The following is an 18,605-nucleotide window of genomic DNA, read 5'->3' as shown; positions in this document are numbered from 1 at the left end:
TTTTTTCTTTTTTAAACCCTTACCTTCTGTCTTAGAATCAATACTGGGGATTGGTTCTAAGGCTGTGGGAGTCAAGTGACTTGCCCAGGGCCACACAGCTAGGAAGGGTCTGAGGCCAGATTTGAATCCAGGCCCTCCTGTCTCTAGGCCTGGCCTAGAGCCACCCAGCTGCCCCCTTCCCTGACTTTCCTTTTGGGTATCCCAGAACCTCATACAGACCTAGGAAGGGCACATTTACAGACTCAAAATTATGTTTCTAAACACCTAAAATGACTACAAAGGAAACCAGTTCTTTTGCAATAGTTATTTCAGGTTCACAAATCACCTTGAAATCTGTCCACAAAGGCCTTCGGAGCCCCACCTTCAAGGCGGCCTCCCGCAGCCTCAGCCGCTCCTCTGCCCGGCCCCAGACCAGATAAAAAGACAAACACGTGGCGAGCTCTCAACACCTCCGTTTAATGGCCGACAGGGGGAGGCGGAGAGCCTCCCTCGGCTCCGAGCCCACAAGGGCCTCCGACCGTCCGCCCGCCTGCCACGAGGGCCTCACCGAAGTTCCCGGATGAAGCTGTCGATGGTGCCCAGCATCTCCTGGAAGTAGCCGTTCTCCTCCCCGTCGCGCTGCTCCTGGGCCGCCAGCTCCTGGTACTCGGCCCGCAAGCCCTGCAGCGTGCTGCCGAGGGCCGCGTCTTGGCGGTAGCGGTCCCGGCACGGGGCCAGGAGGGCGCCCAGAGTCCGCAGCACCTTCTCCCGCATGTCATGGTCCGGCTGCCCCAGAAGGCCCGAAACGATGCCGCACCAGCCCTGCTCCCGAAGCCCCGGCATGAGCGACACCTGGCGGTACTGCTGCACCTTCTCCGGCGGGGGGTCCTGGCCGGGCTCCACCGTCTCCACCAGCATCTACACGGGGTGGGGCACAAAGGGGCGGGGTCAGGCCCGAGTCCCGCGACATCCCGGTCAAGGGTGCACACGGGGAAGGTTTACAAGGCCAAGAGGGCAGCCAACTACCACAATTTCCTCCTCAGGGGGACTGGGCGGCTGACCTCCTTCTTCAGGGCCTGAGGCTCCTGACCACTGTCCACTCCATGGAAGGGTCATAGTAGGAGTGTGGGGGAGAGGGACCACCCTTAGGACCTTGGCCTGGGAGAGCTGCCTCCCATGATAATGGCTATGCCCACACTTTATTCATTAGACCTGAACACCCGGGTCTGCTTGCCGTGATGGAAGATCACAGCATCTCCAGTTTCAATTGAACAACCGGTCATTTCTCCAGGTGTAGTTGGCCTAACATGTATTGTCATTAGTAATGAGCCCCTTCAAACAAAGACGAGATATGAGAGCCTGGATCTAAGCATCATATCACACGAACCACATTTGGGAGGGACTGTACATCTCTAAGATCTCTATTCCCAGCATGTCATGGCACAAATCAGCAGCCAAGGCAGCGAGGTGAGGCAGAGGAGAGAGGGAAGGACCTCAGGGGCCAGGCCTGGAGTGCAAGGGAGAAGAAGGGAGGTCCAATGTGGCCTTACATGCTCACTATGACCCTGGGCAAGTCACTTACCTATTTGCCTCAGTTCTTCATTGTAAAATGGGATGATAACAGCCTCACACTCAGGGGTATTATAAGAATCAGAAAAGAGACAACACACAGCACATGGCAAACCTTAGCTATCCTAAGGAAACTGAGGGCCTGAGGAGTCACTTGTCCAAGGCCACACAGTAACAGATCTAAGACAGACCCTGCGTCCTCTGGGGCCACAACCGTGCTGCCTCAGCAGAAGCAGGAGGACATCTGCACCAGTGAGCCGAGGGGACAAAGAAGCTATGGACAACACTGACCTTTTCAGTGACCAGGTCATAGAGCAGGGTGACCACGCGCACAGCCAGCATCTCCATGCCCTTCTCATGGACCAGGCTCCGAAGCACCTGCAAGCCCCCGAGCTTCAGGAACTGCTGCTGGGCGTAGGGGAAATGCCGAAGAAGGGATGACAGAGCAAACAGCACCTGCAAGACAAGGCAGAGGTGAGGACGGGGCTAGTACTGGGCTCTGGGCCTGGCCTTAGACTTGGGGCAGCAGACAACGGTCAGAGGAAGATCTCCTAACTCTGAGGTCTTGCTGGGAAGAATGAGGCTGGGTCCCCCGCGGGCAGGTCCTGCACCTCAACCCCTGGGCACACCACACCTTCCCAGCCCGACACTCCAAGAATACTCCCCCTCTCCGACCACCCTGCTTCCCCAGCACACACTGCCTATGTCCAACGCCAAGCCTTCCCCTCCTCACCACATCCCAGGACTTGGCCAAAGGATCATAGGTATGGGATACCTTTTTTTTCACAGCCAAAGGATGATCAGTCGCCAGGATGACCAGCAGCTTCTGGAGGGCACCGCCTTCTATGGCCTCCACTTGGACTTTGGGGTTACTGTAAGTAGAGAGTAGAGTAGGAGGTGACTTCTTCATCTCTTCACCTGTTCCCAGAGCAGCCCTCCTCGCCAAGCGAGGTCAGCAAGTGAACAAGGATCAATCATCAACAAGGACTGATCCCTTAACAAATTTAATAAATATCTGTTATGTGCCAGGCACTGCTAGACTCTAACAAATTAAAATAGTAAAACAGTCTCTACTAACTAGGAGCATACTTTTTTTTTAAACCTTTACCCTTCTATCTTAGAATCAATTCTAAATATTGGTTCCAAGGTGGAAAAGTAGTAAGGGTTAGGCAATTGAGGTTAAATGACTTGCCCAGGGTCATACAAGGATTTCCCATTTCCAGGTCTTGTGCTCTATCCACTGAGTCACCTAGTTGCCTCAAGCATACATTTTAATAGGAGAGGCAAATATGTAGTTAAATTATTTACACACACAGAGCATAAAATATAAAGTGAATAAATACAAATATATGCAAAGCAGTTAAATGCAAGCCCCTTTGGGAAGGGAGGCCCTAGCAGTTCAAGGCCTTGGGAGAGCCTTCATGCAGAAGATGGAGCTTAAGTAGCATCTTAATGGAAGAAAGAGACTCTACAAAGCAGCTGTAAGAAAGAATGGCATCCTAGGCATGAAGATGAGAGGTGGAATGTCTTAAGTGTGTGAAGAAAAGAAAAAAGGCCAATTAGGCAGGATGGTCGGGTCAGAACCTAGATGTTTTGTACTATAACTTGATGGGACAATTTCTGGAGAGACCAGGGCCTAGATATAGTGGTATTCATGAAGGGAAGCAGAAGAGAAGAGGAGACAAGCCATCCTGGCGTCAAGCTACTCCAATGAATCAAAAAGACCATGTGTTTAATCAAAGCAAAAGCTAATTAAGGCTCCCTTAGCCCTCCTGGGCCTGAAAAATGCTCAACTAACACAAAGTCTGGAAAAGGAGAGCAGTCAGGCTGATTGATTTACATAGACATCAAACACTATTTTCCAAGGAAGGGGCAACCAGACCTTTGGAAATGCCACCAAGGAGCCCCATCATTTATTGTCCTTTGGAACAGAGAGGCAGAGAGAAGGCATTTTAAGAGACAGCATACAAGGCTCTCTGTCCTAGGCTATAAATCTGCTAAGGATGCAATTCAGGGCAGAAGATCTGAGAATTTCTTAGAGAAGTAAAAATTCATGAGGCAAACCCTGAAAATGGGTTCAGAGAACACAAAAGGAGCTACTAGGGACTTTCTGGCTAGTAGAGATGGGGAAAAAGGAACCTAGCCCTCCTAGACTACAATTTGGTCGGTTGGCGGGTTGGTCAGTCTGTTTGTCTATCTCTGTATGTCTCTCTCTCTTACACTTACACACACATACACACACACACACCCCTTTGGATCTTCACTTTTAAGCCAATGACAAAAATATTTTCCATACCTCTCTCACAGGGTACTTTATGAGAATAAGAGGACATAAGAGGAAACTTTTGAAAATTATAAAATGCCTTACAGACATCTGTAGATCAGCCAGAGAATTATGGGAGGGAGGAGGAGAAATTTAAGACCTATGATTTTTCTGGTTTGTGGTAGGTTCCCAGCTTTGTGCCTCTGCTCAGGCTGATCTCAAGGTCTCGAATACCCTTCCTTGAAACTCACCCAAATCCTGTTTATCATTTGAGAGCCAGTTTAGAAACCAGCTCCCTCCTCTACCAAGCTATCCCTCCCTCTCCATCAAGAGTGATTTCTGGGGCAGCTGGGTAGCTCAGTGGATTGAGAGCCAGGCCTAGAGATGGGAGGTCTTAGGTTCAAATCCGGCCTCAGACACTTCCCAGCTGTGTGACCCTGGGCAAGTCACTTGACCCCCATTGCCTACCCTTACCACTCTTCCACCTATAAGTCAATACACAGAAGTTAAGGGTTTAAAATTTAAAAAAAATTTAAAAAAAAGAGTGATTTCTCCCTCTGGAATCCCAGTGTACTTTGTTTTTACTTCTCCTACAACACACATCATACAGTCTTGTCACAAAATTATTTCAGTGTGTAAAGGGTCAAAAAACATTAGAACTTAGGAAATGGAATAATAACAACACCTGCACTGTACTATAAAAAGGCTTGCTAAATGCCAGCTCAAAACACACATGTGAAATAGCAGTTGGAAGGTTCAGGTGTGCAATGACTTAAAGTCATACAATGTTGGGAGATGGTTAGAATTCAGAACTCTGTGGATTCCAAGCCTTGGATTCTTTGCCACAGATAGACCTTCTCCACAAAAATGATTTATTCCAACTGAGGCCCAATAGCATACAATCAGGTATCAGCAGAATGATCCTAATGCCTAGTCTGGCCTCAGTATGAGACAAATCACATCACTTTAGGGAAGCAGAAAATGCCATTGGCTCTCCTTTCTCTAGAATAAAATGGATTTTCTCCCACCCTATTCTCTGGAATTATAAATTCTGTCCAGGTCCCAGCTCAGATGGCACCTCTTAAACAAAGCCTTTCCTGATCCCTTCACACATGCCTGGATGCAGCCATATGTTTATACATTTAGATTCACTTGTGTGAATTCCTGTTTTTTCTTCTGAAGAGCATGTAAACTCCTCCAGACCAGGACTATCTTCATTTTTGTTTTGTAAGCCCAGTTCCTACTATATACCATCACTGTCTGCTGCTCACACTTACCCTGCATCAATCTTAACCCAAGACACAAAAAAGGCTTGTCTATCCTTTTAGGTCCTGAAATAGAAAAGATGTACTCTTCTAACCAATCCTCAGAGAGGAGGCAGGATGCAAGTGTCCTCTAAAGAGAGAGAGAGGAAAAAGGAGGGGCAGCAGTTCCAAACCTAAATAGCACATGAAATTATATTTCTCCCTATGTTCTCTGATTATTTCAGAAGGAAAAAGATAGCTGTAAGAATCGTCTGCCACAACAGCCCAGCTCAGTTATCCCAAAGGCTTTAAGCAAGAAGATTCTCTGACCAAGTTAGGCCACGTGGGGAGGAAAGGAAGCTAACCTTACCATCTTCTCCATTAGAACCCCCTTCCAAATCTAAGATCCTCAGTTCCAGACAGAACCAGCAGAGTAGAAAGTCAGAAGGGACAAATGTAAATTAAGGAGTTAGAGAAATGTTTACAAGATGTATCAAATTAGTTAATTAGATTTAGCTTTTAAAGGAAAGGGTGTGGTAAAAAAGAAAGGAAAAAAAAACATTTGGTTCTAGAATTATTCAAAGACTGTCTTGAAAATAATTTTCTTAGATAGTCTGAAGAGGAAAAAATGGGAGTATGGAATTTTTGCATGTGTTATCAATATTATTGGAACACAGCAAAGACTTATTTAGATATATCACCTTGGGCTAAAGGACCCAGAAAGATTAGCTGTCTATTATTGTTGGGATGGGGGACAGAGGTGACAATGACAATGATGTGTTGGGTGCCTCATAATAAGGAAGAGGTTTTGTGACCAAGAATTGGCAAGATTTGCTCCAAGGCATGAGTGTGTTAAGCACCTTTCAAGCTAGATTTTTACTAAGGCTAAGGAAACAATTTCCCGACCTCCCTGGATCTTAGCCTGGCATTTCCCAGCCCTTCAAGTCCTAAGAGTCTATGGCACATGCTCAGTTCCTGAACAAGCAAAGCCAATGCAATTCAACACACTCTGTTTAGATCTTGCCACACAATTGCAGAAATGTTTATGAATGAGCCATCTTTTCAACAGCAAACAGAAAGCAATGATCGTGGGAAGGTCTAAGGCTGAAAATGAAAACACTGAAATACTTAGTTTAAAGGACTTGGAAGTCATATAGACGATAGAATTTTTCTGCTGTGGAACATACATAATAAGTCCCCAAAATATCCTTTGTTTTCTTGGGTTTTGCTCAGACATTTAGGGATTTTGACAATTTAAATATGGTGAACAATATGGTGAACCTTCCAAGTACTTGTATCTTTGGTATTTGCAATGATCTTTGTGAACAATTAATTCTGAAAGGCAGGCACTAGCATTGAAGTCTGGTTTCCTATTGAAGAGTGAAACACTGATTGGCTGGCTAATACTGTTATACATAGACTGTCTCCTGTTGCTTACTTAACTTTACTCTGTTACCAAATACTGCTTTTGGACACCACGGCTACCAACCAAGGGTTTGAAATGGCTCTGCAGATTCACCTTCTCTGCTCAATTACTGATATCTCTATTTGTCCATATTACAAAGGGGAGTTAAAGAGAGGACTGAGAAGAGAGAGGAGTTTTTCCTTTCCTTCATTCTTCAAACCAAAGGTCTGATCTTGCTTTGTGCCCAATTGATCTACCACATGGGACAAGCTGATTGAATAAGAGAAGCTAATAACTCACTGATACATCTGCAATATGTACCACCACCTACCACGCATGGCCCAGGGAAGAACCCTGGTACCAAGAGGTAGAGACAGAACCATCTTTTTCCATTTCTGAGACTGAGAGATCAGCAGATCAATACACATCAACCCAGTAATATGTCTACATAGTCAGGTATTGGGCACTAAGTGGGGGGAGGATTTAGATTATCTTTGTTAAAGGAACCTTGTCCTTTTAGGAAAGCAAGAGTACAAAGCAAGCAGAGGACTCTGATGACTTGACTTGAAAGAAGAAATATTCAGCATACTAACTCATTTTGGCACTATTCTTTTCCATGATGCAATTTTCTTTGCAAAAGTGGTTAGCCTGGGGAAAGTATTTATGAAGGAGTTTCAGTCTGATGGAAATAATGAGAATATAAAGGGAAAATGGAGATTATGCTTAGTCATTTCTACTGACCACAACCTTCTTCAATCTCTTACAGGACTTATTTGGGGAACACTCAAAATATTCTTTTCTCTGTACAGATATAATTTCTATAGGCAGTAGAAAAAAATTTACAAGTCACACAATTTAGTAAAAGTTAAGTAAAAGTTACAACCCAAGTGACAGAATCAGTCAATAAATATTTATTAAGCATTTCCAACATGCCATGGATACAAAGAAAGGGAAAAATATGGTCAGTAACCTCAAGGAGTTCACATTCCAGTGGGAGAGACAAAATGCAAACTTATAGCTATACAATACAGGGAAGAACAAAATGGCAAATAATCTTAGAGGGAGAGGACCAGCAAAGCCTTCTTGTGGATGACATGATGAAAGAAGCTAGAAAAATGAAGGTAAAAAGGGAAGGCACACTCTAAGCATGGAAATTAGCCACTGAAAAGGTACTAAGAATAGCCATAGAAGGGACTGATAAAGTTCAAAAAACAGATTGAAGCATACCATTCTTCCCTTTATTTCCTTGATGAATTTTTTCTCTAGTATAAGCAATTTGTCATGTTTTGTGATATGACAAACATGGAAACAGGTATTGTATGAGATATGTGCAATCTATATCATATGCCTTCTTGGGGAGAGGAGGGAGAAAAGATGAATTATAAAATATCCGAAAATGATTATTAAAAATTGTATCAAGCAGGCAACTAAGAGCCAGGCCTAAAGACAGGAGTTTTAGGTTTGAATCTGGCCTCAGACACTTCCTAGCTGTGTGACCCTGGGCAAGTTACTTAATCCCCATTGCCTGCCCTTACCACTCTTCTGCCTTGGAACCAAATGCATGATATTGATTCTAAGACATAATATGGTTAAGGTTTAAAAAAATTTTTTTTTTTTTTACTGGTAATGCAATCTGAAAAAAAATAAAGAAAAGAAAAGGTATAGAGAGACATTTGAGATTGAGAGGTTTCAGTATTTGAGGAATAGTAATAAGTCAAGTGTTGCTAGAGGGGGGTAAAATGGAGGAAGAATGGAAAGACAGGAAGGAGAGAGTTTGTAAAGGCTTTAAAAGCCAAATATATGATCTGAGAGGAAACCGCAAGAGTCTTACTGAGTTGGGAGACGTGGCATTGTCATAGCCATATTTTAAGAAAATCCTCTTGGCGGCCATGTGTCATTAGAGTGGGAAAAGACCAAGTCAAGAGACCAGGCCTTGGAATAAGGGGATGAGAGCCTGAACCAGGTGACTGCTGGTAAGATGTAGTAATGGTAGACACGGCAAGCCTAGGTAAAAGCAAGGAGTTGTGACTAAAAACACATGCATAGAACAAGGCTGGGTGATGGGGAAGACTGATAGTGATAGGAAGACAGGGTTTGGGGAAAGAGACAATGAGTTCTGTTTGAAAATGGTGACTCTAAGATGTAAACATTCAATATGAAATGTTCAAGAGGCAGTTGTTGGATGCAGGACTGGCCTCAGAAGAAAGAGGAGAGCTGGATAAACAAGGAGATTTGAGAATTATCTGCATAGAGATGATAACTGAACCCTTGGGAATTGATGAGATTTCCAACTGATATAGCACAAAAAGAATATCTTTGTATTAGTCATCCCTTAAGTCTGAAATGCACTCCTCTTCTTCATTTTCTGCAGAGAATCCCTTTCTCCTCCTTCAAGTCATAGATCAAGCAGCACCTTAAATATGAGGCTTTGCTGACTCCCAAGAGTTTGTGCTCCCTCTTCTCAGATACTGCGTATTTAATAGTTTTTTTAATTTGTATTTCTTCCTTTTTAGTGGTCTTGAGACCATCCTGATTGTTTCCCCTTAAGGAAAGCTGCAGCTTATAGAGTTTGTGCATGTGCTTGTTATAAGATTAAGCCTGCCTGATGGTGTTGAGCCCATCATAATAACAATCTGGTATTGTAAGTTGTAAGATTAAAGATACTCACATTAAAATGCTGACATAAGGGGAAACTAGGTGGCTCAGTGAATTGAGAGCCAGGCCTAGAGATGGGAGGGCCTGGCTTCAAATCTGGTCCCAGATACTTCCTAGCTGTGTGACCCTGGGCAAGTCATTTAATCTCCATGCCTAGCCCATACTGCTCTTCTGCCTTGGAACCAGTATTCTAAGATGGAGGGTAAGGGTTTAAAAAAAGAACAGAAAAATCCTGACAATAATCTTTTTTGACGGTTAGTACAACTGTTTCCCCCAAATACTATCTTGTCTACCACTAGCTTTCTCCCTAGTAACAAACTCAAAACACAAATACAAACAAATAAACCCAAAATGATCATTTGCCTTCATCCCTGACATGCAACTGAATCAGCTATAGCAGGGTTACACATAGTCAGAGTCTTAAGAATCCTATGCTCAGAAGAGTACTTTGGAGTACCCCCTTTCTGCTGAATAGACCTGTGTCTTTGCACTCCCCAACACAGAGCTGCCCTTCCATGACTTATACTCGATGTTATCATGCATGCCTGAGTTGTATGTTGGCTAGCCCACGTTGTCTTTCCTTAAGACAAAAATTAGATATTTGGTTAAGGACTTAACCTACTGAGAGCCAGATCTACACTGGGGACATAACACATAGTGAATCCAGTTGTAGAAAGCAAGGGTCAGTAGGGAAACCCTATGATCTCCCAGGAGGAACTCCCTTATGCCAGAGAAATATCTCCACATAGTTCTTTATTTCAAATATATTTATATATGTATCTGTGGTGTTCATCATTAACAGAAGGTACACTTCTAGAAAGAAGAGCTGTTTCATATATTTTTTGAATCTCCAGTATCTAGCATCATGCAGAGGCTGCTTAAAACAAAGTTATTGATTGGCTATTCCCAAAGGATTTAGAGTCTGGTGATGAAGACAAATTAAGATTAAGCAGAAAAAATATGAACAGGGCAGTGACCCACAGTCACTTCAAATAACAGATGCTGAAGCATGCCTTCTGCCTTCTCAGAGGGGGAATGGACTACAGGTGGGGAAGAAAGTGGACAATATCTGATAGGGTCACTGGATTGATTCATTTTCAATTAACTACATATATTTTTTATTGTCATACAAAACACTCTTCCATATTAATCATTGTGCATATACACTTTATTACAAGGGAGAGGGTTCTATAAAAGTCAAGGGAGGAAGGGAGATATGCCATTATGAAAAGAGAAGTTTTAAGAGATATCAATAAAGCATTTCCCTGGAAAAACAGATTGAGAGTGAGGGGTGGGTCAGAGATGATTAAATTAATGGCCTAGAGAAGAAGTGTGTATAACCAGGAAGACACTTTTTAGACAAAAGAGCCATAATGACATCAAAATATATTAGGATAGGGGTAAGAGAGAGAGTGTTAAATTATATAATTTTTCCCCCAGTGGGAGGCAAGTAAAACATATTCTTTTTCATGTAAAATATTGAGGCTTACACTCTTTGGAACCCATCATGTTTCTGAGAAGGCACATAAATGGCTCCCTGCTGAAATTATTCTGACACCAAATAATAAAAAAGTTACAATAATAAAATAGTTAATGGTGAAATGTAAATGGTTTAAGATTCAGTGACTGTTCCTTGAATCAAAAGAGAAATCTCTACATCTTGACAAGAGGGCAACAAAAAATTTGACGATTTAGTACCCAGTTAAAGCCTGTCTGGTTGAATTTTAGATTACAACTTAAAAGGAAAAAACATTAAAACAGTTCAAGTGCAAAGTGACATATACAAAGCACAGTTTTTGGATGCCTGCAAATGGGGCCCAGATACAGCATAAAATATGGCTCATGGGTGGAGCCAAATGGGTTTCACTAATAATGCTAAGGGAATCTAGCTGAAGAGCCTCTACAGTCTTTCATAAACAAGATTGGGGTCAGGCTCCCAAGGGGAGAGGGGCACTTTGGGGAAAGAGGAAAGATCTTGTCTCTGAAATCAGATGGCTTGGCTTGGAGTAGGGGCTGGGCAGTACTCTTATCTCTCTGAGACAACACATTGCAGGACCTCTGAGTCTGTTTTCCGCATCTGTAAAATGAGGGGGTTGGACAAGATGATTGCCAAATTCCTTTCCAGTCCTAAATCTAAAGGCTAGTGATATCTGGGAACAGAAAAGATTCCATTTATATAAGCCAAGGGGAGAAATGACAGATCACAGAAGGAGTTAACCACCATACAGATGTCCTTCCTTCCCACTAACTCTTTTGATAACACCCACTAGCTACTCCTGAAAGAATATAATAAAAGACTAGAACAGAATAAAGGTTTCTCATAACCTCCTTAGGCCACTGGCTCTGCCATCTACTGCCTGCGTTATGTTTCTCTCAATGCCACTTTAGGTATCTGAGAGAAGTTATACTTGTTCTGACCTTGCTGTAGTTTCTCAGGATCCATCCCTTGTACAAACTAAGTGATAAGTGTTTGGTTGATATTAGGGATATAGAATGGGGACTTGTGAGCAAGAATTCTAAGGAAAGAAGAAATCATCTGCACTCTGGGAATCCACTCTTCCAAAATCAAGGAGTGGGGAGATGGACGCCAGAGCAGGAACTAAAAAAGACATTCATTTTTACCAGCAAGAGAACTCAGAGGTCTTCTATTTTAATTCTAACTGTTGTACCTGAACGAAAACCCTCTATGAAACACTCAATTCTGGCCTCTGCCAGAAAACTCCTCATGAGGGGGAACCCACCAATTGTTGGGAAATTTTTGTTTAAAGTTATCCTAAAAGTGAAGCATTTACACTCTCAAACCACTGTCCTCAGATCTGTTCTCTGTGACCAAGCAGAACAAGTTCCAAATATTCGAAGGATTTTATCATATCCCTAAATTAAAAGTGGTTATAAGAATGAATGCTTTTCAAGCTTCAGCTGTTACAAGAGGAGCATAGCAGTGTCTAGGACTGAGGAAGTGACCTGGTGAGCTATTCAAGTACTCTGCAGTTCTGAGGACCTTTGAGGATAGACAGTGAGAAGCTGAAGAGAGTGTAGAGGTGAGTCATCAGGATGGTAAAAAGCACTAAGATCATGTTATATGGGAATGGGTTGGAGGAATGGGGCACATTTAATGTGTAATAGCAGGTATGACATGATACGATGACTATCTTTTAGCATCTAAAGAGTTGTCATGCTTTGGTACTAGCAGCAGTGCAACAAGCCAGGACACTCCTGAAGGACTTATGTAAAAAGAATGCTATCCACATTGAGAGAAAGAACTATGGGAGTAGAAATGCAAAAGCAAAACATATGATATCACTTATCACACATATATATGGGTACATGATTTGGGGTTTAGGCCTTAAAAATATCACTCTAGCAAAAATAATATGGAAATAGGTATCAAGTGACAACATTTGCACAACCCAGTGAAATAACTTGTTGGATCTGGGAGGGGGAAGAAAGAGGGGAGGAAAAGAAATGAAATCATGTAAACATGGAAAAATATTTTTAAATAAATTAGAAAAAAATGGAAATAAAGAGTTGTCATGGGGGAGAGGTATTAAGCTTCTGCTTGGCCCTGGAGGGCAGCTTGGATTCAGGCTTGATTGGAAGAAGAAATTCCTAACTAAACTATCCCAAAGTAGAGAGAAAGGGGATTACGTAATCCCCTTTCTCTCTACTTTGGGATAATGTTTAAGGGATAATGTTTAATTGGGAATGCTTGGCAGGAACAGGCAGTCTAGGCAGGAAGAAAGTAATTGAAGGTAAAGGAAAGCAGTTAGAAAGTCTTGGAAATCAAGGTGAGGAGTTTAGGTTTAAAAAATCATCTAGTCTAATCTATATTTTCTCTCCACCATACCCAATAAGGGGTCACTCAGCTTTTGCTTAACTTAACTTTATATGAATATAGCATTCTTTACTCATCCTGTTCCTGAGCTTTTACATATTTGTAGATACAATGTATTTCCATTTATGTTGACGATATTATATCCTACTCTCCTAAACAAGGATCTTGGCCATTCCTAATTAACCATTCATTTTTTCCTTCTCTAAGTCTTAGTTTCCCCATCTATAAAATGAAGAAGATAGATTAAATTAGCTCTATAGTCCCTTCTTGTACTACAGCCTTTAAGGAAATAAAGTAAATGAATGTGTACTTGGACATGTGTTTCTTTTTGCATACTTTTATGTTTTGTACATCCCGTCTTCTCAAGTTAGCCTTTAAAACTCTACTATTTCTTCTGAAGTCTGAAACACCCTGTAGCCAGTGGTTCTAAATTCCTGGTGCTAAAGGAGTAGCTCAGACAGCAAAGGGCTGTGGAAAGAGAAGTTTGGGGAGGTATTAGCACCCCTGGATCCTAGCCAGGCTCCATGCAGACCACATGGCCTTCTTTTCTTCTTTCTCCAATATGAAGATAATGATACCAGTTCTGCCTCACACAAAGGCTAGTCATGAGGATCCCACGACCTAATGGATGTGATAGAAAAATATTCTGAAAAATGTACAAAATGCTGCTGCACCTAAGAAATCAAGATGATCACCTTTTGGCAGGGAGGGGAGCTGGAAAGCATTTTTGTACCTCAGAGAAGAGCATATGATTTAATCACCTCCTTTTAAATTTCCTGATAAATTCTGTATATACTGATTTAAAGTTATTTCAGAATATTTATATGGTTCACATCTTGTCAAAATTTCTTCTGTCCTGGGTACGAAAAGTATATTGGCAGTGGCCTGAGTCAGAGCAGAGCACCTAAGACCAAGGCCTTGAGAATCACTATCAAGAAGATAAAAGGCCTCCCAATAAATCTGAGCCCTACATGGGCATGCTGATCAAAATACAATAAAGAAAAAAGCAAGAAATCTGACAAAAGGAAAATGAGGATTCAGTAGGGGACAAAATACAGCAATCTTCTATAGAAGATGAGAAGCATAAAAGGGATGTTAGATGTTCAAAAGAGCCAAATGTCAGAGAGACATAAAAATAAATGAAGAAAGACTAAGTGTGGACATCAATGCCACACTGCCCTCAGTCTAATGATGGCAATGGCAAGGAACAGTAATGCCCTAAAGACTAAAATCTACTAACCCATGACATGGCAAGCTAAAATGGATTAAATGGGAAAAGTCAGGGAAACAGTTGAGTCAGTCAATAAGCACTTATTGAGAGAAAAAGGAGAGGAGGGGAAAAAAAGAAAGACAAAAGAAGGAGGAAAGAGGAATGGGATGAAAATTAATATGAGAATGAACACACTTAGAGAACAGAGAAGGAAAAAGGTAAAATGCGACCTGGAGATGCTAATGTGTTTTCCATAGGTACAGAAAATAAAGTGGAGGAATTAATTGGCCCATGAGTTAAATGAGTTCCAGACAATATCTATGAAGTAAATCCATATGAATTTAAATGAGGAAGAGGAAAAAAGATTTTTGGTTGAACAGAATAGTTGTATATTCCACAAATCTAGAAGGAAAGAGGCAACTCAAAAAAGGTTTCTAGTTTTAAAAATACCAGGATCAGATGATAATAGATCTTTTTTTAAAAAGAGAGGGGAGAGGGAATCAACAAATGTGAACATTTTCTTACTCAAAGGAGGTCATTAGCTGATTTTATGTAGAACAATGGATCTCTAGCAGTTTGTTTTAGGTATATATTTCATTTAATGTAGCAATTCCAACATCATTCTGATTAAGTATGTCCCTTGTATATCACCATCACTATCCTCCTCATAATCCCCCCAAATTAAAGCCTTGCTTTATAATAAGTAAATATAGTCAAGCAAAACAATTTTTTGTATTGATCAAGTCTGAAAATGCATGTTCCATTGTGCACCTATCATTTCTCTACCAAGACAAGGGAAGTTTCTTAGTCTTGTAGAGTCCTAATTGGCCATAGCATGGATGAGAGTTCTTAAGTCCTCAGAGTTCCTAACTCTTTTTCTTTTTACAATATTATGATCATTATGTAAATAATTCTGGTTTTGTTCATCTCACTTACCATCGGCTCATACAAATCTTCTGGGATTTTTCTGTCTTTTCCCTTTCTATTAATTACTTTTGACAAAATATTATTCCATTACATTTTTATCTGTGTAGCCATTCTCCAATTGATGGGTATCCAATAGTCCCAGTTCTCTTGTGCTATATATGTATATTTTCACATATAAAGATCTTTTCAAAAACAAATGTCCTTGACCTCACTGGAGTATGTGTTTTTTAATGATATTGCTAGTTCAAAGCACATACACAGTTTAAGGAATTTTTATGTTTAATTTTTGATGTTCCATTGCAAATTTCTTTCCAAAATGTTGAATCAAGTCAAAGTTTCACACTACCAGTATATTAATGTTCCTGCCCTATCACTTCCCGTCTAATTGTCATTATTTTTTTTCTGTGCCTGATGACAATGGTTTTAATTTGTTTTCTGTTTTTAAGTGACCTGGAATATTTTTTTTTCATATGGCATGGGAAACATGGCATCCTTCCCTCTACATCTGCTTATTCATACCCTTTTGACCACAATTTTTTAGGAGACTGGGTTTTATTCTTACATATCTTAGATTGTTCTTAGGTATCTTAGATATCGGACCTTTGTCAATGAAAATTTGTTGTGATTTTAAATTTGTTGTGATTTTAAATGCTTTTTTTTGTGTACTGCTTTTGTTTGTGTAAAGACTTGAATTTCACATACCGAAATTTTAATTTTATCTCCTTTGATCCCTTTATCAAAATCTCTTCTCCCTCCCTCCCCCTAATTGTGAAGGGTGTCTCCTTCCATTTTCTAATTTGTTTATCTATTTAAGTTATGTATCCATCTAGAGTTTATTGTACGGTATGGTGAGATGGCCTAGACCTCTTTTCTCCTAATAACATTCCCAGTTCTTTTTGTGAAAGTGAATCCTTGCACAAGGAGTCTGTCACTCTGGGTATATAGAACATTATGCTACGGTGATCATTTGCTTCTGGATCTTATATAACTAATCTATTTCACTGGTCAACTTTTCTATTTTAGCTGATATCAAATTGCTTTGATGACTGCTGCTTTGTAGCATAGTTTGAGATATGGTACTAATAAACCCTTTTACTTCTCCTATCTGTTGTTACATTATTTCCTTTAAGATTCCAGATCTTTTGTACTCTTGAGAATTTTGATATAATATTATCTCATTCTATCAGCTTATCCTTTGATAGTTTGATTGGTATGGTACTGAATCTGAAGATTAATTTAAGTAGTGCTGTCATTTTTAATCACATTAGCACAACCCTGCCATGAGCAATTAATTCTTCCTATTTAATATTCCTATTTAATATAATATAATATATATAATATAATATATATAATATATAATAATATATATAATATAATAATATTCCTATTTAAGTCTCTTTATTTCTGGAAAGAATACTTTGTAGCTGTATTTATATTATTCAATACTGTGACAGTTTTGATAAGTAATTTTGATTTGAATTTCTCTTTTTTATCTCTCTGCTGAAAGGCTAATTAACAGCCATGGCCTCCCAACCCTTTCAAAGGCCAGAGGTAAGATTATAGATAATTTTAAAAATCAAATAAAAGTACTTTTCAGGTTGCTTTTCTATCCCTCACAGTGCCTTCCCCACTATAGGCACAGGTTTACAATCTTCTCTAAATATCTCTTCCAAAATTTAGCAGAATACAGCAGCTCCACCATAATAGCTCTTGCCAAAAGGGTACAGCTTGTAAAATAACCATCGCACTATCTTCCCCTCTTTACAGCAAGGCACTCTCTAGTCACAGGTGGCTTTCATGTTGTTCTGGGTTTTTCAGAACCAATTTTTCTTTAGAAAGACTGACATAACCACCTAATTTAGAATGTATTAGTGACCACATGCTATTCATGGCAAGGGTAATTATATTTTCACATAAAACTATAAAGATAGATAGGGCAGTGTTTACCCTAAAGCAATATATCTCAAGGGATAGAATTTCAGATATATGTGACAGATGTTGGGAGATACATTTTTGGACATTTGAGAAATACTCATGTATTTCCAAGTGCTCCTAAAATCACACCATATAAACATCTACATCTTCTCCCTAAGTGTAAAGCCAGACTTTAAATCAAATTGGCCAGGCTTGGAGAATGTTCTGGGATGACTTATGTGTGTATATGTGTATATACACATATGTGTGCACATGTATATACATGTGTGTATGTGCATATATGCATATACATATATATGGGTGTTTTTTTTTAAATTGGTTTGGCACTATAATAGAGTGGGAAGCCAAAAGTCCTGTGGACTTGCCTGGGTGTTTACTTAGGGTGGATGTAAATGGTTCCCTCTTTATCTCCAGGATAAGCCACCCTTTATTTCACAACAGCTTTTCCTCACTTGAACCCAAGAGAGCATTCCAGTCCTGACAGGGAGAGTGCCCAGGGAAGGATCATCTCCTTGAACCTCACTAAGCAAACTGCCTGGACATATGAAGTGTATATCATGTCAAATATAACCCTGGGGAAGCCATAAGACATGGCATATAAAATTGGTACCAGGGGCAGGGCAGTTAGGGAAAGCTCACGGGAAACATGGTTGAAGGGAAAGACAGGATAGATCTCGTGGGAATGTTCAAAAGCAGCTACAGTCAGAAATGGGTACAGCTTTGGCAGTGATAGGAGAGATTTCTCTTGGTGGCAAAGAGCCATAAGAAAGGAAAGAATTTCAACAGAGGGCAAGGTCAAGTTGACAAATATCACACAATGAGAAAGAATTACACAAACCGCAGTGCCATAATGTAGCATAACAGATGGATAATTAGATTTATTCTAAGAGCTATAAAAGTAAGTAATTAAATAAAAATATGGAACAATGAATCTGCCATCGAAAGACACCTAACAGCCGTAGAGGGCCTTGCAGCTGGCAGAAAGAACCCTAAGAGAAGACTAGAGGCAAAGAAGCCTAAACAGCCATGGTGTTGGTCACAATGAAATTCAGCACTAGTTCCATCCTCAAGGAAGGTTCATTAAGAAGGAAATAATCACTTCCATGTTAGCAAAGAATTTTCATTGCAAAATAAAAGACCCACTGTTAACTGTTACCTAGACCTGGTAAATAACCACTGTTTGGCAAGTCATCTACAAAGCTAGGTTGATATGTTTGTATATGTTTGGTTAAGACTGAAGGAACAAGATAAAAGAAAAATAAGTTGTGCAGAAAGTGACAGTACCATTGCTAGTTGAGGGGAGCAAAGAATCAGATGGTTACAGTCCTATCTCTACTCTCTCCCAGAGCTCAATGGGAATGGTGACAGTGATTTATAGGATACTAACTTTTGCCTCAATCAACAAAAAAAGCCCAGTTGGGTTGGGGATGAGCAAGGGAAGGGGGGTGAACATGTGGAAATCAATAGTATCATGATCCTGGATAATAAAAACACCTGGATTCTCTTTTGAAAATTAATGGCAAAACCCGAGGACATCAAGAATCTGTCAAAAACTTCTCAGTTTGCTGAAATGACAGCCTAGC

At 40.7% G+C, this 18,605-nt stretch overlaps 1 protein-coding gene across 1 annotated transcript in view; it reads right to left on the bottom strand.

The window, feature by feature from the left end:
• Positions 1–436: 436 nt before the first annotated feature.
• Positions 437–18,605, bottom strand: part of SIL1 (SIL1 nucleotide exchange factor) — a 294,004-nt gene continuing 275,835 nt past the window's right edge. Inside the window, exons 9-11 of the mRNA XM_044664561.1 lie at positions 2,324–2,420; positions 1,840–2,004; positions 437–897 (exon numbers count right to left, since the gene is read on the bottom strand). Of these exons, the coding sequence (XP_044520496.1) occupies positions 544–897; positions 1,840–2,004; positions 2,324–2,420 (616 nt within the window). The 3' untranslated portion in view covers positions 437–543. The remainder of the gene's footprint in view (positions 898–1,839; positions 2,005–2,323; positions 2,421–18,605) is intronic.

The sequence above is a fragment of the Gracilinanus agilis genome, chromosome 2 (genome assembly GCF_016433145.1).
Source record: "Gracilinanus agilis isolate LMUSP501 chromosome 2, AgileGrace, whole genome shotgun sequence".
Taxonomy (NCBI): Eukaryota; Metazoa; Chordata; class Mammalia; order Didelphimorphia; family Didelphidae; genus Gracilinanus; species Gracilinanus agilis.
Note: the sequence above shows the minus strand (reverse complement) of the source record. Positions and strands in the feature narration are given on the sequence as shown.